General features: G+C 57.2%; 1 protein-coding gene across 4 annotated transcripts; it reads right to left on the bottom strand.

The window, feature by feature from the left end:
• Positions 1–1,320: 1,320 nt before the first annotated feature.
• On the bottom strand, positions 1,321–20,823 carry C1QTNF1 (C1q and TNF related 1). Of its 4 annotated transcripts, none has more exons than XM_036084533.2 (4): positions 20,442–20,823; positions 6,530–6,692; positions 4,079–4,218; positions 1,321–3,468 (listed from the first exon to the last, which is right to left on the bottom strand). In XM_036084533.2, exons 2-4 carry the CDS (start codon positions 6,676–6,678, stop codon positions 2,918–2,920), a joined length of 840 nt encoding a protein of 279 aa, XP_035940426.1. In that variant the 5' UTR covers positions 6,679–6,692; positions 20,442–20,823; the 3' UTR covers positions 1,321–2,917. The 4 variants fall into 4 exon arrangements, with proteins under 4 accessions (XP_035940426.1, XP_035940428.1, XP_035940425.2 ...); XM_036084535.2 differs by lacking the exon at positions 20,442–20,823 and adding an exon at positions 14,524–14,804; XM_036084532.2 differs by lacking the exon at positions 20,442–20,823 and adding an exon at positions 14,228–14,348.
• Between the last annotated feature and the right edge of the window lie 1,427 nt (positions 20,824–22,250).

Here is a 22,250-nt window from a genome sequence, read left to right as displayed (position 1 = left end):
CCTAGCACCACAAAGCAGGTGCAGGGTAAATATTTGGAGAGTGAGAAATGCAATCAGGAAGGGAGTGGAAAGACAGTGGCAGGAAGGGCTGGGTGTGGGGGGAGCTCAAAATGCAAGAGAGGGCATTGTGTGGGCTTGGGAGCAGGTGCCGCCCCGTCTCCCATGTTGGCTTGGCGAGCGATAGAACAGGTGTTAACAAAGTCCATGTGACTGTACCCCAAGGCAGTAGGCACCTGGATGAGGCTGACCCATTCCTTCCATACATCTTTGGGGAATACCCTCAGCCCCTCCTCCCAGCTGCAGAGAAGGCACTTCCTTCTATGGATGGCCGTGGCTCTGTGGAGGTGGTGTCTGCTCTTTGTCTTATAGGGAGCAGAATTGTAGTGTCTGCCGGTTCCCACCTGGCCCCAGCCCAGAGCTGAGCACAGGCTGATCCCAGAACCAGGCAAAAGGACACTGCACTCCCTGCTGGCCATCAGGCAAGGGCCCTGGCCGCTAACCCAGTTGACAAGCCGTAGAGAGAAGAGAAAGGAACATCTGCTCTTCACGGCTTGAGCACGAAGGAAGCTGTTGGTGGGGGTATTCAAGCCTGCAGATCACTGTAGTGGGTTGAACTGTATTCCCCCCAAAAGTATGTCCGAGTCCTCACCCCTGAGACCCATGACTGTGACCTTACTTGGAAATAAGGTCTTTGCCGATGTAATTAAGTTAAGGATCTTGAGAGGAAATCATCCTGGATTCAGGATGGGCCCTAAATCCAATGTCAGGTGTCTTAATAAGGGAAAGGTCTGACAGGCACAAGAAAGAAGGCCACATGAAGATGGAGATAGGCAGAGATCAGAGTGACTCAGCCACCAACCACAGAATACCGGGACCACCGGAAGCTAAAAAAAACAAGGAAGAATCCTTCCCTACAGACTTGGGAGGAAACAGGGCCCTGTCAACACCTCAGTGTAGGAGTCCGGGACTCTAAAGCTGCGAGAGAATAAATGTGTGTCGTTTCAAGCCATCGGGCTTGTGGCGGTTTGTTACGGCAGCCCCGGGACCCAGATCACCCTTGCCCAAGCCCTGCCTCCTGCCCGCCGCTCGCAGGCTCCGCTAAGCACAGGGTGCCCAATGCGACCATGTCCAGCTGAGCCTATAAAGTGTGTTCCCCCGAGGAACAAGGCCGTTCCGGGCCCAGGCTGTGCCCACGGGCTACCTATGTTCCCAGTGCCAAGCTGGGGACCCCCAGGCTTCCAACGGGCAGTAGGTGGGGTGCAGGGATGGGGAGAGGAAGGAGGAGGATTTGGTTCAAGGAGCAAACTGAGGAGGCCGTGATGCTGAGACACGTGGTCCAAGTTTAATGTTTTCTGAAAGAGCATTGGGGACAGCACAAAGCAGGAGGAGGGCACTCTGCTCACCAGCACACCCAGAGAAACTCCATTTTTCAAGTCTGACCAGCAGAAGTCCTTCAGAGGGAAGGATGTGCAGACCCCAGACCAGGTGGCAAGGCCCAGGGAGAGCAGAGGAATGGGCCAAGACCAAGGGTCACCAGGCGGTGGGAAGGAAGGTTCCTGGAGGGGCTCGGGGCCCAAGCAGGTAGGAGCAGGACCCTGGCCCTGGGCATTAATGGAGAGAGGCAGGGAAGGGCCACCCGGCCAAAGCCACCCACAGGCCAGAGCACCAATTCCAGGCAGCAGCCCCTTCGGGCACGTCTACACCCCACCTCAGAGAGAGGGTTTTGCCTCCAGTGGTTGAGACATGCCTTATCTCCTGGGCAGAGGGATGGTGCCCCACGGGGGCTCCGAGACAGGTAGAGGGGGAGCCTTCCAGCCCCTTCCGGCTCTTCCCTGCTCTGGGGCCCAGAGGAAGCCCCTCCCATGTTGTCTTGGGCTGCTGACCAAAGAGGCCTGGGGGAGAGCCCTGGGGCTGCCGAGTGTTGAACCCTCTGGGCAACAGGACTCGGAGATGGTGTGCAAGGAGGTTTTGTAGAAAATATTATCTAACCATGACCCTGCTACAAAACGAAGGCCGCAGTGCCTTCCGTGGCTGACCCGTCTGGAAGGAGGAACGCTGGGGTGACAGGTGTGAAGGCCCTGCGCAGGGCTCCTGGGCAGTAGGGGGGCGTGGAGCAGAGCCGTGCTGGGAAGGATGGCTGTGCCGTGGATGTATTGAGCTTTGCTCCTCATGGAAACATCTGCAGACCCAGGGGCTCCTGACGTCCCCAGCTGCACTCAGGAGTCTGTGGGTTCCGGCAAGCAGGCTGCTTCTCTCAGCCCAGAGACCGGGGCCAAGGGCTGAAAGCTGACGTTCGCTACCTGAACCCGAACCCCCTCACTGTTGTGGCTCAGAAATACCAGCTGAACCCGCGGGCAAGGCCAGGATGTCCCCCAGACGTGGATGTCAGTCCAGCTGTTGTCCAAGAAGGCTCATACGTGGCCTAAGAGGGTCCCCACGCCCTCCACCCCTTCCCCCATGGCCCACCGCGACTACTTCAGGTCTTCTGGAACATGCAAGTCAGGCGAGAGCAGCCTCCCCGGGGAACCAGCGCCGCTGGAGCAGAGGCAAAATTACACCTCCCTTTTCCCACGTGGCTTACCTTTGCTCCTTACACAAACTTTAGAATTTCCCTCATTATTTCCAGCCCTGGGAGCAAGGAGGACTCTGAGACACCCTGCCGTGTGGCAGCCTGCCCGCGGGGTCGCCTAAGGATATGCGCACGGAGGGGAGCTGGAAGCCCCCCCACCACTCCTCGCAGGTGCCTGCCCGCTAAGCACACCCAGGAGCCTGCGTGGCCGGCAAGCACAGCTGCTCTTGCTTCCCCTTCCTTGAGGGGCGTCTTGTAGAAGGCCGCGAAGCTGGGGCGGTGGGTGGGGAAGCCAGGCCTGGGGGAGGGGCTGCAGCGAGCGCAGCGTGGGGCCGCGGGGCCTCCGGGCTAGGGCTCCGCGGCGTGCTTGACCAGGTAGCCGCTGAAGGTGATGTACGTGTCAAACTCGTCGCTGAAGATGGCGTTCTCCCGCTCGCCCTTGAAGAGGCGCACCCAGACCTCGTCCTGGTCCCGCAGCTCGAGCATCAGGCTCTGGCTCTGCATGATGCTGCGGTCGCTCACCTGGGCGTACAGGATCACCACCTCCTCCCCGTTCTTCATGATGTGCAGGTACGTCTCCTTCTGGTTCCAGGTGTGCACGTTGAGGCTGAAGAAGTAGATGCCTGGCACGTAGCAGTAGAACTTGCCCATGAACATGTTGAAGTGGCCGTAGAGATTCACGAACTCCGTGTCAAAGATCACGGTCTGGTAGTAGTCGTTGCTGTGCAGAGGCTTCTTGCGGCCCACCGAGAAGGCGGCGTAGTGGTTCTTGCAGCGGTCCCCGGGGGCCCCCATGGACCCCTTCTGCCCTTTGGGGCCCACGTGGCCCCTGGCGCCCACGGAGCCCGTCTTGCCGTATTTCCCTTGCAAGCCTCGGTCTCCCCGGTCACCCTTCTCACCTAAAGGGACAGGAAAACACGCGGTGTCAGGCAAGCTGACCCAACTGTAAGGAGTGTTCTGTTTTCATCCAGAAGCAATCGTTTTCCACCCCTCTGGAAAGTCCTGGCAAAGAAAAGGGAACATGGGGGTTTGTCCAAATGCAACAGGCGCCTCAGCCAGGCGCATGGAGGACTCGGAACAAATGAACTGCAGATGTCGGGCTCGCCCCGGAGCTGCTCAGTCAGACCTCGCAGGGCTGTGCGAGGTTATCTGGACCACGGGGGCCCAGGGCATCTCAGAAAGCGGGCTGGGGGCGGAGGGGGCGGGGCCCACCGAGCCTCTAAACAGAGGTTATAGAGGCTCGGGTGCAGCCTGGGGGGAGACCCTCCTCCTGTCCTGGTCCTGCGGGCCTCTTTCCCATCTCTCCTCCTGGCGAGGGGGCAGAGCCTCAGATGGGAGTTTCTCCTCCTTCACCTCTAGAGGATAGCCTGCCCCTGCGCCGGGCCCTGCGGGAGCCATTCTGCACCCGCCTCATCCACCCTAACCGCTGCATCTTCTCCCCGCTCAGCACAGAGCACCCCCACTCCCGCCCAGGGGTAGCTCCCCTTGGTGGCTTTGCAGCCATCTGACCTTTCAAGATGGTGATGTTGATCTGCGGCATGGGGATGGCCTGGTACACGGGGCTGCCAGGGTCACAGCAGCGGAAGCACCGGGAAGCAGGGGCCTCCTCACCCTGCCGGGGGCTGTACTTTTCATGGTTTTCTTCATCCCTAAGGGAATAAAGGCGTTACAGGGAAGGCCACGAGCTCTGGGAGCTGGGACCTCGTCTCTCTTCTGCTGCCAGAGGGTCTGGTCTACCTGCACGCCTTCCCTGTGGCCTGCACGTGCCAGACTGTGTGCTCTTTCCCTGACACAGCGGTGGCTCTGGGCGAACTCTGGGACCCTACATGAAGTTTCCGGAAGAGCTCCTCTGCCTTCTGGTCATGGCAATACTCGTGATGGAAACAGTGACTACAAAAACGGTGCTAATTTGAGGGCCCCGCGAGACAGAGGCTGCTCGGAGAGATCTGCCCCTCCGGGAGGGGTTTCAGATGATGTGTGACCAAGCCGTGGGTCCCCTTCATGCCACTGTGATTCCAGAAGATGCGACATTAAGCTGACTCATTTGGAAATGATCTCCGGGATTCCTTGGAGCTGCAGCCCCTGGAGAGCCACTCTGCTGTTTACTAGGGACACTGGGCAGGGTGGCCGCTGACGGCTCCACGCTGCCACCTTGTGGCACCCGCTGCTCGTTCTGGCCTCCGCTCTTTGCTCCGGGCTCTGGAGCTGTGACATCTCCGAGACAGTCCCTCCATCTCAATGGCCGCTTCCTTCTCTACCTCTGCTCCCGCTTTTAAAACCCAGACAATCCAGGAAATGGGTCTGTACCCCCTAAATTCACGCCCCGCAAGCACTGGACTCCCAGGTGGACCCCCACCTCTCGCCGGAAGTCCCCATCTAGGGTCAGCAAGCCCCACAAAGGTGATATGTCCAAAAGTGTCGGCCCGTCGCTCTGCCCCTGGAAACTTCTCTTTCCAAACCCTCTTCACAGCACCATCACTGGTTGCCCAGAATGGAATCTGAGGCTCATTGAAGAGGCCTCTCCAGCCTCGCCACCCAATTCTGAGGATCACAAGGTCCTGAGCAGTCAGCACCCGCCCCCCCACCAAGGTACCTGCAGAAGCTGGGCCTTCAGGCCTCCCCATCTCTGGGGGACCGTTACCATTCTGACTGCTCTCCTGGAATCCGCCTCTCTCCACACCTCCCATTTATCCTGCCTCCTACAGCATTCTTTCTGGAATGTCATGACATTGAAACCTCTCCATGACGTCCCCAAACCCACCTAGCACGGCCACACCCTCCTCCTGCACTTGGGATGCTCCCCAGGCGCAGGTGTCCTTCAGGATGGGGTCACTCCTTTGCTCATTCTCTCCCCCCAGCACTGTGGGCACACCTATACTACAGAGCCTACCTCACTGCTCTGGGTCATGTGTGTCTGCTTCCCCATGGCCTCGGAGTTCCTGGAGGCCAGAACTGTCATTCGTGCATGTCCCCCAGTGCCTAGCAGATGGCCAGATCAATAGTAGGCACTCAGTGTTGATTGAATGAAAAGTGAGGAGAGGAGGAAGAGAAGGAGGAGGAAGGGGAGGAGGAGGAAGGAGAGGAGAAGGGGGAAGAGGAGGAGAAGGAGGAAGAAGAGGAGAAGGAGGAAGAAGAGGAGGGGGGGGAAAGGAAGAGGAAGCGGAGAAGTGAGGGGGGAGGGGAAGGGGCTGAGGGGGAGGAGATGATGGATGTCAATGTGTCCCACACCATACTCTGAAGATAGCCTGAAGCCTTGGGTATCGAGTCAACCCAAAACTCAAAATAATGAAGAAATTCAAAGCATCAGCCTGTCTCCCAGGTGTCTAGGACCTCACATTTGATGAATGACAGTTTCATGAGCAATCCTAAGCATTTTGTGCATCCCTACTAAATATTCCAAATAGCCCAAAGTCTCTATATGATCGAAGGTCACATCCATGAAGAGGATGCCATTCAGGAGAAATTCATGACTTTCCGAGAAAAGCACAACTTCCCTGCCGGCCCTGAGCAATCCTCTCGCACTGGCAGCCTGATCAGATGGTTAGGGTCCCCGGACCAGCTCACGGCAGCGTCCCTGCCTCCTACTTGTAGGTGGCCCTCAGAGCCCTGGAAGATATTCTCGAAGGACAAAGCTAGAATAGAGGACAAACGGAGGGCTGGGGTTGGGGTTTGGGGGAAGTCTTTACCTAAGGATGTGGCTGCAAAACCGTACAGAAACCCAGTCCCTTTGGGGTTAGAGCAAGGTGGGTCACTGTCCTCACTTTCAGATAAGGCCCTGGGGTCGCTGAAAGGAGAAACGGCGGGGCTGTCCCCCGGGACCAGTGTCAGCAAGGACACTTCCTCAGCTTTGGCTATGGCTCCTTCGCATCCAGCCCCGAACAAGCCACCCTGGGGTGCCCTGGACCCCAGGCTCAACCCACCCAACCCAAGCTCCTGCATCCACACCTCCCCGTCTCTCACCTCTCGGCGTGGTCCCGCGGCGGCTCCCTGGTCCACTCCTGCTCCGGCAGCTCCTGTGGACCCCGTGGCACACGGCCCAGCGCGGGGCCCCAGGCGAAGGCCAGCAGCAGGCAGCATGCCAGCACGAGTCTCAGTCCCCGGGAGCCCATCTTCCTGCCGGTCCCTGCCGGGAAACACACGCGGGGAAGGACACGGGCTGGGGCGGGCCCCGCAGAGAGGCCAGCGCGAGCTGTGGCCAGACTCACGAAACCCGGAACGCCACGGCACCCTCGGGGAGGGCGACCACACACACGTACGCTCACGCTCACACACTCCCGCACGTTCTCCACGCGCTCATCCGCGTACACTCACGTGCTCTCGAACTTACAACCCGTGGGCCCGTAGACTCAGTACTCACGCGCGGTAGGTGCACACGCACCTCACGTGACAACACTAGCACATGCATGCGCCTCCTCTTGCACTTACACGTCTGCACCATCCTAACACACTCACTCATGCACACTCATACACCTCAGTGCACACACACCCGTGTGCATGTTCTCACCCGCTCGACACATTCACACACTCCCACACTCCCACATGCACTCAGCACACTCAGTACCTGTATGTGCACACACTCACCTGTCTGCACACTCTCACACACGCGTGCCCACGTGCACACTCGCACACCCACATGCTCTCACGCAGCCGCACGTGTGTGCACACGCACGTGCACACACTCACGTGCGCGCACACATTTGGCCCGTGGAGCTTCAGCCAGCTGGGCTGGTGCTGAAGCTCTCAGGCGAAAGCTCTGGACAGCTCCTCAGCCAGTATTGAGGACAGTCCTTCTAGAAGGACGTGTCCACTGTGGGTCCCCAGTGAGCCCATTAGGGGGCAGTGCTTGGGCTTAAAATAGGCAAAACATCCCATCCCTTTCCACCGTTGGAGGCATCTACCCCAGCTAACTCGGGGAGCATTTTCCACAGTCTGGAGTCAGAAGTGCCGCGGGCCTGGCTGTTCGCGGCGGGCAGGGAGACCTCCCCACGGCAGGAGTGCGTAACTGGTCAATCCAAACCCATCTTGGCTCACCAAAACATACAGTGCAGCACCTCACAGGCCCAGTGAGGACAGAGAGTTCAACCCTTTCAGCTGCCCCGTGAGAAACGGAGGTCTGGGGGAGTAAGAACCACCCACCCCTCGAAAGCCAAGTTACAAGTGGGATCCAGGTCGCTACTGAGAGGCAGATCTCAAAAGGTCCCATGTCTGATTTTTCTTTAATTCCTCTTTTATGTTTAAGGACAATTAAATCCCAAGACAGATTTCTTTTTTTGTCAGGAATCATCTACGCAGATGAATGCTCCTTTCGTTGGCTGGGGGAGGCCGTGGGCTTCCCTCAAACACCCCATTGCTCGGAGAACTTCTAGCTGGTGGGGCATGACCTTGTAGCTAGTAGGTCGACTTTTGGGCTTTGTTCTTTACTCTGCATGTCGGTGGGCTCGCTGTCACAGTGCTGAAGAGGGGCTGCTCTGGGAGCCCTCCCTGCTGGAGCCCCCATGCCAAATCAAGAGAACATGGGGGAGACAGAGAGCTGGGAACCAGAGCCCTGGGACAGAAACAGCAGGAGCCAGAGGCTCTCTGGATGGATCCTCAGAGATGTGATGAGCCTCTGAGCTAGGGAGGCTGCCTCCCCAGAAATCCCTTCCTCCCTTATCACCCACACCTCTGCTGGGTCTTCAATTCTCTGCATGACTCCCCACCTCATCCACTGCAGTGGATCAGCGGGGCCTCCTCACCTTTGAGTTCTCTACCAACCAACCATCCCTCCCAAGCGTCAGGGCCCAGAGACCTGCCCAGTGGTCAAGAGACTACTTGGACCAGCCCCCCACTCAGAATCTCTACTGTACATGTTTATGTGAATTTATAAAATACATATTAAAATTATCTACCTATCCATCCATCCATCCATTTGTCCATCCATCCATCCATCCATTTGTCCATTTGTCCATCCATCCACCCATCCATCATTTCTCCTTGGCAGAGCATGCATGACACCCCAGTCTGTCTCCACTTTTTTCGGCCACGTTGTACAGCACCCCTCATCTTGTGCTCAAGCTCCCTGCTTTGCAGACTTTCATGTACACACATACCACCTGGGAAATCTGGTTAAAATGCAGATTCTGATTCAGCCGGTCTGGGACAGGGCTTGAGGGTCTGCATTTACCAAAAGCCCCAGGTGCTGTCAGTGCTCCTCGGCCTCGGACCATGCTTTTGAATCCCAGCTTCCAGCCACTCCCCTAAACTCCTGGCATCTGTCCACCCACACACAACCTGCTCCCCTGGCCAGGAGTTCCCATTCTCCTCCTCTCTTCTATTAAAAACCAGCCTCATAGGACCTACAGCTGCCCCAGGCGCTATGCTGAGGGTCCAGGCATCATCTCAATTGACTCTTCTGACCTTATAAGTCAGGGTTAGGTCTGAGAACACTTCCTAATTAGTCATTCTTACCCCACCAGCGGCCTCAGAGGGGCCTGCGGTGAATCCTTCAAGGAGACAATATTCATCCATTATTATACCAAACTTACAAACGAGGAAACAGAGATGTAGAGAAGTTGATTAGCCTCAGACCACCCAACCTCTAAGTGGGGGCTGGAGGGGGCAGTGGATTTGACCTCAACAGGCTGCCCTCAGATCATATCAGTACCCTACCCGGTCCTCAAGACCCAACTCAAGCACCTCCTCTTCCTCCCGAGGCCTTCCCAGACCCTCAGCTGGCAAAACCTCTCTGTCCCCTTTTCAAATTTTGTTTTTCCTGTTGTCTCGTTCTGCAGAGTTTTGCCTGGCCTATAAGAGTCTGCACAGCAGACCCTGACCTCCTGGTCTTGTTCATCTTGGACCAGCCGAGCATCCTGCAGCACCCTGAACTTGATCGCTGCCCAAAAAATGTTTGTGAAATGGACTTTTCTGAAGTTGTTTATTTCCCTTTTTCTGTATTTCCTCTGTTTTTCCTTGGCACCTCAATAATTACTCTTTTTTTTTTCTCTCCTTTAAATGCCAAGCTTGCATCACTTGAAAGGAAAAGAGGTTTTCCTTTCTTCATTTTTTTTTCTGAATCCAAAGTAATATATATTCATCTTGGAAAAGTCGGGAGATAACAACAAACACACATAAAAAGCTACCTCGGATTCTTTGGTCCCCAGGGTTTCTCAGCCTCGGCACTATTGACATTTGGGGCTGACTCACTCTTTGTTGTGGGAGGTTGTCCTGTGCGCTGCAAGATATTTATCAGCATCCCTGGACTCCATGCACTGGATTCTACTGACACCCCTCCACTCCCAGTTGTGACAGCCAAAAACGTCTCCAGACTTTGCTGGAAGTCTGTACCCTGGGAAGGCAGAAATCCCCCTAGCTGAAGGTCAGTGCTCTAGCCCCAGTGGGAGCACCATTTGGCACATTGGTATGTCTCTTCCTAGTCAGGACCTGGATGCAGCCACCTTTGGGGTGATGATATCAGTGGGGAGGGAGCCGGCAAGGAGTCAGAAGCACCAGGCTGACAAAGTGAAGGGCAGCAGAGGCTGGTGGTTCTCCTCAAGAACCTCCTCTTTGGGGCCAAAGCAAACCCTGGGTGAAATCTTTCCTTCTTCAAAAATATCTGAAGAGCCATTTTACCAAGTCCCACAGAAAAGTCAGCATCATGACATTATGATCATTTTAGTCACTTTGGGGCAAAAACAATATTGCCCAACATCCAACCAAACTTGGCTCCAAATCACTTTTAGCAATTTCCAGTGAAACGAAGTCACCAACAGAGGGCGAGGCTTTGCCCCCAGGAAGGTTCGCTCAGAAGACCACGTTGCACCCAGCGAAGGCAGGGCCGGGCCCCCGGGACTTCCTGGCCAGTGGTGTGTAACCCTCACCATCTGGCCCACACGGTCCAGTCTCCAGGCTGTCTTGCGGTCAAGGCATCTGAGGCCAACTGCAACGTGACTCAAGTTCCTGACTTGCCATTCTCAAACCTTGTGAAGAAATTCATTTGCCAAATCCCATGGCAACTCCACAAACACCTTTTTCCTCCTACTCCCTGCCCCAGAAGGCCCGTGGCTCCTCGGCTCCTCTCCCATCTAGCTCCAGCTTAGCCTCCCCCCAAGAGGAAGAACCCCCTTTGCAGGACTGGGGGTGCAAAAAGGGGGAGCTGGGCCACTTACGGGGTCTGAGAACACTTCCTCGTTAATAATTTTCATCCCTTCTCACGGGATGGACGCAGGGTGAATCCTTCAAGGAGACAGTCTTCAGACCCACACTGCAGTTTCCCGGTGTCTGTTTAAGATCCGTCCCACGGCCCTCCATGCTGCCCTGCCTGGGATCTGCCGGGAAACTCCCAGAGCCCGGGCGCCACATGTTTGGGTTTGGCCATGATGCCACACCCAGCCCAGTGCCATCTGACAAAAGCATTTATAAACATGGTTTTCCCTCTTCCTTAATCCTCAGTGGGTGACCAGCTTTTCCGGGAGGCAAGAAGCCTAGGATCTCCCTGGATACGAAGTTTAGAAGACAAGGGGCGCCTGGGTGGCTCAATCGGTTAAGCGGCTGCCTTCGGCTCATGATCCCGGGGTCCTGGGATCGAGCCCCACGTCGGGTTCCCTGCTCAGGGGGGAGCCTGCTTCTCCCTCTCCCTCTGCCTGCCTCTCTGCCTACTTGTGCTCTCTATCTCTCTGCTAAATAAATAAAATCTTAAAAAAAAAAAGAAGAAGAAGAAGTTTAGAAGACAAGACATTTCCTCCCTCTCAGCAGAACATCTTGCACGGGCCTAGACTCACCAAAGGCCCACGATGTGCCCAGCCTTGTGTCGGAGCTCGGGAGAGAGCGATCCTACCATATGTGAAATTCCCTCCCTGACCTCGGAAAGATTACAGTCCAGTGAAGAGACAGATGTGCACTCAGTGGCAGCTCAAGACAGAATGGCGAACGTGGGATCAAAGTGGTAAGTGCGTAACGAAGGTTCAAGGGTCCAGGGCGACGGCCGCTGGGCCGCGTGTGGCTATTCCATTTTAAACTAATTGAATACAATTAAATAAAATTCGAAGTTCAGTTCGTCGGCCACACTAGCCGCAGCCCCAGCCGTCGGTAGCTGCATGCGGTTGGTAGCTCCCACGCCGGATGGCACAGAACAGAGTGTTCCGATCATGGCAGGAAGTGCTATCGGACCAGACGGTGTTGGGGGGGGAGGAAGCAGGGCTCAGAACAAGCCGCCGGCCAGAAATCTGGGAGTCGTTTGGGCTTCTTCCTCTCATGCATCCGCCACATCAAATCAGTCACCCACCCCCTTTAATATCTCCTGACGGTCTCTCCTCCTTTCTGCCATTTGCCTCCAGGTGATGGTTTCCAGGAGCCCTGGCTGGGGCCCAGACCTTAATACACCCAAGACAAATATCTTTGTCTGGCTTTTCCAGTGCCTGGGCATTACCCCAAAATCTTACACAGGGCTCCAGAGGAAGCTTGGCATAAAAGGGGGCTTTCTCCCACACCTCATGGCTTCTAGGCCAAGGATGCAAGTCAGCGCAGCATGCGATCACTCCTTGTTTCAGCGTGGCGTCAACCGTGCTTGCGCCGCCGCGGCCCCCTCCGCACATCTTCTCCTGCCACCTCCCGCTCCCCGGCATCCTCCCAACCAGAAAGGAAGCTCCGAGGCTGCCCCCCTCTGCTTTGACATCTGCTGGAACTCTCCCACTGAAGAGCTCAGAGCTCTCCAGCAGCTGCAGGAAGCCTGGTCGGTTTAGATCCTGGGGTGCCCAGGAAGGAGAGAGCGCCATGTTGGGGTGTCCCTCTGGCCCTGATGACCATCACGTGACCCCTGCTTTCCTTCCCCAGAAGCCATTCGTCACGCTAACTTTCCTCTCACCAAACTCCTCTGGTGACGGGAAGGAGGGAGGCAGAGTGACTTCCAGTTGATAAACGGTGTTTGCTTACCAGTTTCAGAAGCCCATTTAATATCTAATCTCCCCTTCTGTAGCCGGGCAGCCTAGCTGGCCCCAGACCCTTCCTGCCCCGCGCCCCCCCCAGCTGCCCCTGCCCTGGAAAGGAGGCAGCGGTGGGGGCATGAGGACCCCTTATTAAGGGAATGTCGGTCAGTTCATGCCTGGAACCCGTGCCACTCGCTGAATCTTTCTTCTCCAAGGAGCTGGCTTAGAGAAGTAGGATTTACTTTTTAAGGTTTTGGGGTTTATTTGGCGACCTCCAAAGCACACGGCCGGGGTGGAGATGGGGTCTTTTGGAGCTACTTACTGGTTAATAAGCAAGGGCTAACTCTTCCCCGCCTAGCAGAGAGGCTGGCTCGGGACAAAACAGTAAAGAAAAGAGAAGGCAAGCGGTCCCCCCACCCTAAAACTTCTCCATCTCTCCTGGGCCAACAGTGCCTCGGCAAGGAAAGGCTCACCTGGCGCCGAGAGCGGGCACGGGCTTCTGCCCAGGCCCCGCAAACAGCGAGACCACGTGGGCTGCAGGCGTCGGGCCTCCGGGGGCACCTGGCCAGCCCAGCCTCCCCAGCTCCGAGTCCATCCCAGTGCAAACAAAGACCTCCTTGACTAGAGCACTGTCCTTAGATCACCTCCCAGCTGTCAGGCCTTGGGCTGCAGGCTCGCCCTTGCTCTGAGAGCTGCATGAGGGAGAAGAGCCCCCCACAGCTCGTGCCCTGCCGTGAGCCTGCTCTGCAGGTGGCCTGGCCCAGGGCCCGCTTACCCACAGCGGGGCCCTCGGGGTCTGTACAAGCAGTACTAATGTCTTCGGTTCTTCTGGGACCTAGACATCACCCCAACATCCCACAGACACCTCCCGAGGAAGCGTGGCAGAAGATAGAAATTTGTCCCACACCCAGTGGCTTCTAGGTCACGAATATAATTTAGCTCAGCATGCAAACAGTGCTGGGCCGGCCACCGCCTCTTCCGTCCCTGCTCCAGCTCAGCCTGTCTCCCAGCATCTGTCCTTCACTGTCTGTCCACTGTCTCTCCCTCAGGGACAGGCGTCTCCCAGACTATGGCCTCGGCCATCAGCCCCTCCCCCTCGAAACACACTTTTCTGTCACTTTCTACACTGACACCTCCCAGTCCTTGTCCCCACCTCGGCCTGGCCGAGGAGCTCTCGGCCCGCGCCCCCCAGAACGGTGGCCACTAGCCCCTGCTAAATATGAATTCATTAAAATTAAGCAAAATGAAGAATTCTCAGCCGCACCAGGACGTTTTAGGTGGCCGCCCTCTCGGACAGCACAGCTGGGAGAACGTTTCCATGGTGGCAGGAAGTTCTACAGGACAGCTCAGGTTATCTGCCTTCTGACCACCTGCTCTCCGCTCTGCCCCCTGCTCTCCACCTCGAACCCCTAGTTAACTCTGCTCCTGTCCCCACCATACCTGCTTCTGAAGCTACAGCCGCCGCTCACACGGGGCCCCCAGGCCAGAAATCTGGGGGCCATGCGACCCCGCCTCTCACGCACCTATCACCTCTCATCCGTCAGCCAGCCTCCCGAAGGCCTCCGGTCCTCTCCTCCCCAGCCCGTCACCTCTTCTTTCTCAGCCGCCCACTGCTCTGTCTCTCCTCCGTCTCCCCACCTGCTCACCAGACGCACCTTGCAGAACTGCCAATGCGAATTCCACCCTGGGCTTAAAAGCTTCCCGTGAAAATAAGGAAAATGTTTAAACCTGGAGCTTCACCACCTGGCTCCTGGCTCACCTCTGGCCGCGTCGCCGCCCGGCTCCAGCCATCTGGAGCTGTTCACGGCTCTGCTCGCAGACCCAACACCAGCCGCAGGCTCTCCTCTGTCTGTCCCTTCCCCCACCACCTTCTTCATCCACCATGTGTTCTTCAGAGCACAGCCTGAGGGCACTCCTTCTGGAAGGCACTCCCCCAGCGTCCGGTAGGGTTTACCCCCGGATCCAGGAGCCCCTCCCAGGGGGCTGTGTCTCCTCTCACTTACGTCCCCAGTGCCTGATGTCTGATGGTCCACCCTGATGGAACTCCACACTCACCTTTCAGCAGAGCCAATGTGCAAACAGGACCCCAGGATCCCACACCTTCTGCTAGGGCCTCAGGGCGTTCAAACCTCTCTCTAGCTCCAGGGAGGGGGCAATTTGGGGAGAGAGGAGGGAAGGGAGGAGAGTGACCCAGGGTGGGCTCTGGAGTGCCGTCGCAAGGCTGAGTCCTGGCCTGGCCATCCAGCCACCTTTTCCTCAGATGCTCCTCTTATCTGCGCTCTGAAAATCTCTTGCTTCATAAGGGCTACGAGCCCTTGCCTCCATTACCAAGGTTACAAGCCACCTAACCTAGAGATGCGTGCTTCGCAGAAAGGCAAATAAATAAATAAATAAATAAACAAGTGGGGGAGGGGCAGCTTCAGCCAGCTGCGCCAATTAACGACCTCTGTAAACAGAAGGCTGCCGACGTGGAGAGATGTTCCTGATGAGTGAAGGCTGGGTTGGAAACACACGCACATCAGTGCATGTCCATGCACTCAGCTGCTGGGATCTGAAGGCCACCCACCTGGCTGCTAGCAGCAATTATCTCTGGGCAATGAAAACAGGGATGTTTGCCATTTTCTTATTTTGGCTTCTCTGATTTTTTTCCTCTCTAACAGGCACATATTTTTTTGCATTAAGTACACATTATTTTCCACTTAGAACAATGACAAATAAACCCCACCCTGGGGACTCAGAGAGCATTTAGCGTATTCCAGGGGATTTGACTCTAAGCAAAGAGAAGGATGACGAAGGAGGGGCTTGGGGACAAGCAGGGCCACGTGGAGTATAAACTGACCTAGCGCGCTCGAGTCTGGAGTTCCGGCGCCAGCTGGATGCCAGGGACAAAGGGCAATAAGAAGGAAATACAGCCTCTCCCCGGCCGCCCCCGCCCCCGCCCCCGGGAGCAGAACCCCCAGAGTTACCATGGATACAGGTTAGGCCAGGGAGGGCCCCCGAACTTGGACCAGAGTCAAGCCCGGTAGAGAGATCATGTTTTCTAGGAGGGGGGATTTCTTCTGTCCTCGACACGCCCCTCCCTGGTGGTATTTGCTACTGAGTCCATGGAACGGAAGGAAGCCAAATCCTTGAGCCCATCCTTAGGAATCCTGTGCAATGGCCAAGCGAGTTAATGGGCCCAGGAGCAGCTCCGTCATTTGTCAGAGGTCCCCTCTAACAGAGCCCTACTACTGTGGACTAAGCAAGCACCTACTGTGTGCCTGGCTCCGGGCACAGTGCTTTCCGGATGCCATTGAGCTTGACCCCTACAACGCACCTCGATGTCTCAGATGAGCAAATGGGCTCAGAGTGAAGGAGCCGCTCACCCCAGGCCCCACGGTGGGGAGGTGTGTCTGGCAGCAAAGTGCCTTCCATCCCCCCTCAAGGGGCCTCCAGAAAGATGCCAGGTAGGCAGGCTCATCCTGCCAAACCACAGTCCAGCGGGCGCTCCTGCCTTTCTGGGTACCCACCTGCGTAGCTCACTCGGCTAAGGCTGGAACGGGAGCAGTGGCGTTTGGCCCTGAGGAATTTGTCTGCCAGCCGAGCCCTTCCATTCATTCATTCATTCATTCATTCAGCAGATTATTGAGCACCTGTGTCAGGCATGGTGGGGGGGTCCATGACAATGATTGTCACTGAAGCCATGTGCTAAGATCTCCCTGTTGCCACCTTAAAACCCACCACTGAGTTGAGTTCCTTTGGATTCAGGCACAGAATCACCAGGAACCACCCCCACCACCACCCCACACTTCAAAATGTCAGAGGTGTGGGAAGTGTGGCCCATTGAATGTGCATTTTTAGAGCCTTGCTTTTGCAAGGTAGAGAGAAACAGCCCATTGGTGAGCTCTGAGAAGGAGAAGGAGGGGGAAGCCCACGTCGTGCAGGGATGGCGAATGGTCTCACCTGGCCCCCAGTGCTCTCCGATGGCGAGAAGCCGACTAGAGCACTGGGTTGCAAAGGGACCTGCGGCCAAGTGCAGCTAGCAGGACCCGAAGGTGTAAAGAACTGCTGTTGCGGTGGGGAGCAGCGTGGGTGCCCTGTGTCTGCGCATCCCTGGGGTGCTGCCTGGGCATCGGGCTTGGGTGGAGCCCCTAGCGGAGGCTCCTGCAGAGAGGGAGCCGACGCAGGAGAATGTAGGAGCAGAGGAGGGAACAAAAAGGGGAAGGTGGGCATCGGGCTCCAGTTCACCTCCCCAGCTGCCCAGGTCTAGCTCTGCTTGCTCTGTAGGTATTATTCTCAAGGGATCCTCAAGCCGAGCTCTATGACCACTTTACAGAACCATGGGTCTTGCTCTCATAGCCATACCTTCATGGGCAAGGAGGGTGTCCTGAATGCCAAAAGACCTGAGAGCCCCAGGGCCACCCCCAAACCACCCATACCCACCCATCTCTCACCAGAACCCACTTTTAGACTCCTCACAAGAAGAAAGGGCGCAAGTGTTTCCGAGCACACCCCATGCTCCAACTCTGCAGACCAGCCGCACAAACCTGCAGGGCCCAGCCCAACTTCTGGCCTGCACGCGCCTGCAAATCCACCAGAGCTGGCAGCTCCCTCAGGCAAGGTCCTTTTCCTTCCCTGGTCCCCAGGGGAGAGGGCGGCTGGTAACCAGATGGCCCCACTTGGGATGGGGGTGCAACCCCAAGCAAAGGGTTTGGGGAATTTCCCAAGCATGGCTTTACCTGTGGCCAGCAGCAGCCCTTGACCAGGCCCTGGGCACCAAGAGCTTGACTTCACCACTCCCCCAACTCCCCCCACTGCCTGCCCCGCCTGTCTGCCTCTTTTTCCAGCCTCCCTTCCCATCCAGCCTCCCTGCCCGCAGTCTCCAGCCCTGCTCCGTCTTGTTTCAAGGAAAATTCCTACAGGAGCCAGGGAGATGGTCAGACACTGAGGCCCAGCCTGGCCCACAGCCATCTTGACAGCCATCCTGGACAGGGCGGGACGCCCCAGGAGGACTGTGCCAGTCCGGTCCACAGCTGGAGAAGCGGCTGACTCCAGGGGCCTGCAGGGGTGGGCAGTAGGGGGCCTCCGTGCCTCTGCCCACACCCATCCCACTTCGAGCCCGGTCCCGGAAAGAAGCGTGGGCAAGGATGAGTGGCTGAAAAGGATGCCGGGAGCTCTTGTCTCTTGCTCACGGGACCTCTCTGTTGCAACTTTGACGAAAAGCCAGGATAAAGATGCCCCCACCAGGGCTCAAGAGCTCCTGCTCCTGCCCACACCCCTGAGTCCCTCCCCAGGAGGCAGGAGGATGAGGGTCAGAGGACACCGGATGCCACAGCAGAAGCCCAGCACAGGGCTTGCAGAGCAGGAAGAGAACCGGCTAGCCCGCTTCCGCACATCCATGCTGGAGAGCAGGACTGACCCTGCCCGGCTGAGGACCCAGGCACAGATGCCCTGGCAGGGCCCTGAGAATCCCGAATCCTAGGCTCGCTGGGCTGCCCTGAGAGAGAGGGCGGAAGTGCCTCGTGCAGGCTTTGATGATTCTTTTCCAAATTGTTCTCCGAGTGGGCAGACCGAGTGCAGAGTCAGGGAGATACCCATAGTCCTGTCCAGGGGACTGCCTTTTCTCACTTGACTTTAAGAAAGAGAAGGCAGATTTCAGCAGGTAAAAACAGGAAAAAAAATTAATAACCCTAGGCCCACGCAGTAGTTACACCACCAAGATGAAGCACCTGGGCAGGGGGGTGGGGAGCATCACCTCAACCTAAATATCTATGGGCTCTCAGGGCAGGGAGGCGAGGCTGCTTCTGAAACACCCATTTTCCTCTCCAGTGGCTCAGCAGAGTTGCCTTAGGCACGAGGACCTTTCTATTCTTCCTTTCCTTTGTGAACTGTCACCCCCACCCTAGGGCCCTTGGAGTCCCAGCCCCCCCCCCCCCCAGTTCCAGAACAGAGTCCCCCACACGGGGCCAGCCCCTGCAGACAAAGCCCCAATGACAAGCGTATGTCCGGTGAGGACGCCTAGCAGCACGACTGTATCTACAAAATTCTTTTCATCTTTGTTTTGATGGGTGAAGTTAAGTGCCAGAATATTTGGTTTATGAGTCATGCTAATTACAGCTTGGGGGTAGGAGGGCCAGAGGCACCAGGAAGAACAACAGAAAGAAGCATGTTCTGAAAAAATTATGCTGTGCTGGGTTTGCCCTGTGAAGAGGGAGCCGGCTGTGCACCTTTCTGGGACCACATCAGCTTCTCAGCACCCACCTGTGAGGGTGCCCCTTGCTGGCTGGCTGCACCTGTCCCGGACAGGCAGCAACATCCTCAGACCGGGGGAAGCCCCACCCAAGACCTCCTGCACCCGCATCTCTCTGTCACTGGAAGCACTTCTCTTGGCATTACAAGAGGCTCAAGGGAGGAGGGAGAGACTAGGAGGGGAGGGTGGGGTCCCTGGGAAACAGAACCTGGCTATACTTCCTGCCCCTGGGCACTTTCTCCATGGACAGCTGGGAGGCGGGTATTTGCAAACTTAAGCAGCTCAGGTCCCAGCCTCGGCTTGGAGAGCTGTGCACCTTTGAGCAAGTTACACCCCTTCTCTGGGCACAGAGATGCAGGTCCTCCAAGGGGTCCTCCATCTACTGCGTGTGGGCAAGTCATGAGCATCTCTGAGCTCTTCAGCAGTGAGAGTGCCATTGATAGAATCGACGAGAATTGAATCCACATCTGCTCAGCGCCTGCCATGCGGAACACACACACGGCTGCCATTTACCCTAAGCTCCTCTCGGCTCTCAGGTCAAGAGGGAGAGTGGGGAAGGGAGACGGGACAGGATAACTCAAGCCTCGGCCCCATCTCCCCTTCCTGTGTGTTTCTTCCCTCCTCTGGTTAGTGGGACATTGGGCAGACCTCTCCCAGCAGCAAACGCAACAGTCAAGTGCATGTGTTTGCAACCTTGCATGTGGGGCTGACTGCGTGCTCTCCTGCACTATAAAAAGCAAAGGCCTAGCAGCCTTGGAGGACCTCACATCCTCCCCCGGGGACCCAGGATGTAGCTAGTGGTTGAGAAAACTCAGTTTCTCAGGACACGCCTCATTTTCAAAGCTTGGAAAGAAGCAGCTCTAGTGTGCCGAACTGCCTCCATATTCCTGGAAACTCAGTGAGATGGAAGAGACAGACGAGTCGCGGAGGGCGGCCGCTTCCTCCCTCCCTTCCAAGTGGACCGGGAGGGCCCGTGGGCGCCCACAGAGGACACGGGGCTGCCCAGGAGTCAGCGCGCTAGCAACCAGGCTAACACGATGTGGGTGCCCAGGGCAGATGGGGATCACACCTGTCCCCATGGAAAGCCTAGAAAAACATGGTGGTACGTGGGGTCTCGACACAGAGAGGCTTTGGAGGTCCAGAGGCTTAACGGCAGCTGGGTGACTCGGCCCTAGGCCAGGGATGGTTCTGAGTGGTGCAGGCAGCTCAGGAGGGTCCCCCAGGAGAAAGGGACATGACTTTCCCCTGTCCATGCTGAATCCCCTCCAGGAACACCAAGGCCATTAGGTGTGGGGGCCAAAGTCAGCATTTCCTGTTCTGTGTGGGGTCCAAATTGGCCACCGGCAGGGCTGGGCAAACCTGTCTCTCAGGTGATCCAGGCAGTATCGGGGTGGGGGGCCCCCGCTTGGTACAGAGGGGACTTGGGTACCATTCCTTTTTCTCTCACGCCTAGAGAAGTGTGAAGCAAGATAAATAGCCCACAAAGAAGAGGCAGACACAATCATTCCTGACAGCATCCGGCTGCCACAGAGCCCCTGCTCCCTCGTCCCAGCGGGAGACAGAGCCCCCGCTCTCCACTGCACCTCCGGGCGCCGGACCAGCCCCGCAACTCCCGGTCCTTCTGCCCCTTGCCACGGCTGCCACCCTGGCCCCTCCCACTCCGCTCTGGCAACCCCCACGTTGAAGCCTTGAGCAAGAGTGGAGCAGCCTGCGTCCTGTCCCGCCCGCCAGGGCCCCCACCTACCTCCAGCCGGCGTCCTGCAGCGGCCTCTCGGGGCTTAGAGCATCTCCCAGCGGCGGGGCCTCCTCCCAGCCAGGTCGGGGGTGGGAGGGAGAGAACAGACTTGTCAGAGGAGAGAGCCAGGAGGACGGAAAAAGTCCTCTGGGAAGAAGGTGCAGAAAGGGGGGTGGGTGCAGGCGACAGCGGGTCCCTGCCTTCCCAGCACCTTGACCTCCTCCGTTCCGAGGTCTGTCTGGCCAGAAGCGGAAGCGCGGTTTCTCGAAAGTCAAGGAAGAGACGAAGAAAGCAGGACAGACTCGTAAAGAGCAAACCCCAGCCAGATGTGAGCGGGGCCGCGGAGCCTCCAACGCTCCCAGCGCATATTATCCAAACAGCGGCCGCCGAGGATTAACTGTGTGTGTGCCCGCGGGCAGGGGAGAGCCAGCCCTGCCCTCCTCCTGGCCAGCCCGCGGAGCCGGCCCAGGCTGGGGGCCGCGGGTGACCACTCCAGCCTCTGGAGGTCCCTCTAGGTGTGGGGGCGGCTGGGGGCCCAGGACAGAGAGGGTGGGGGACCCCGAGTTGCTGGGTGGTGGGAGATAGGTTCCAAGGAGTCCAGGGGGTACTTATTGCCAACCCTTTGGGATCAAGTCCCCAAACGGTGGCAGACCTGAGACACACTTTCAGCCAGAGGCTCCCCGCTGGGGTCCAGGGACCACAGATAGGTTTTGGAGAACCTGTGACCCCCCCCCCCAAAAAAAGCAAAGCTGTGTGTGCCTGCACGTGTTCATTGTGGGACAGGGAGGGTCTATTGCTTGATCAGATTCTTAGAGAACTCTGTGATCCGAAGGTTAGGAATCCCTGGCTGGGGATGCAGATTTTCCAGAGGACAGTGTGGCCCAGGTAGGGCCAGGAGGGATGTCAGCTTTGCTCGGTCTCTATCAGCCTCTGGTTCCTTGATGGGAAACACAGGCCTTTCCCTCATCTCAGATGCAAGCTCTAACTGGGCTCCTCTGGCCCCACCTCGCACCCTGATAGCGCTCTAGGCCTCTGGGGAGCTGCCCCGGTCAGGCGGGTCTCCATCTCCAGACTGAGTCAGGTGGATAGTTCTGGCATCTTTTTTCTTTTTTTTTTTTTTTAAGATTTATTTGACAGAGAGAGAGACAGCGAGAGAGGGAACACAAGCAGGGGGAGTGGCAGGCAGAGGGAGAAGCAGGCTTCCCGCTGAGCAGGGAGCCCGACACGGGGCTCAATCCCAGGACCCTAGGATCATGACCCAAGCCGAAGGCAGATGCTTAACGACTGAGCCACCCAGGGGCCCCTATAGTTCTGGCTTCTTATATGGCAAGAAGAGGAAGGACCTAGCCAGAATAATGACGTTCTGCTGTGGTGACAACAGTTTTCTTGTTGCTTCTTTCTGGACCGTGTTCTCACGTTCTCCCGGATCAGCTTGGATGTCACACCTGCAGCTTGTTGTTTGTCATCATCGCTCCGCCCAAGGGCCTCTCTCTCTGGCTACGTGCGGACGGGAGATGCAGAAACAGGGGTGCTGGTTTGGGATGTTCCGGGCAAAGCGCAGAGACGGCACCCTACTCTCTCTTGCCTTGGAAATTCCTTCCTGCTGCTGCTCACCACGTGTCTGCCTGAAGGGCTGAGAAATCAAGAGGAAAGGGGGGCGTGCAAGTCTCACGCCCACCAGGCACACCTTCGTGGAGATGGAAGAAGAGCACCTGTTCTGGGCGGCAAAGCCAGGAGGGCCCAGCGGCTGCACCACAGAGACCCGGGCAGCCCACCGGCTCCTGTGGGAACAAAGGGAGAGATGCCCTGATCCTCAAG

This window comes from Halichoerus grypus, chromosome 2, assembly GCF_964656455.1.
Source record: "Halichoerus grypus chromosome 2, mHalGry1.hap1.1, whole genome shotgun sequence".
Taxonomy (NCBI): Eukaryota; Metazoa; Chordata; class Mammalia; order Carnivora; family Phocidae; genus Halichoerus; species Halichoerus grypus.
Note: the sequence above shows the minus strand (reverse complement) of the source record. Positions and strands in the feature narration are given on the sequence as shown.

Coding starts and splice junctions, on each gene's coding strand:
- C1QTNF1 (XM_036084532.2), bottom strand. CDS start 14,345: ATGAAGAAGGTGGTGGGGGAAGGGACAGACAGAGGAGAGCCTGCGGCT. Junction 4,219..6,529: donor CCGCGGGACCACGCCGAGAG/GTGAGAGACGGG, acceptor TTATTCCCTTAG/GGATGAAGAAAACCATGAAA. Junction 3,469..4,078: donor CAACATCACCATCTTGAAAG/GTCAGATGGCTG, acceptor CTGTCCCTTTAG/GTGAGAAGGGTGACCGGGGA.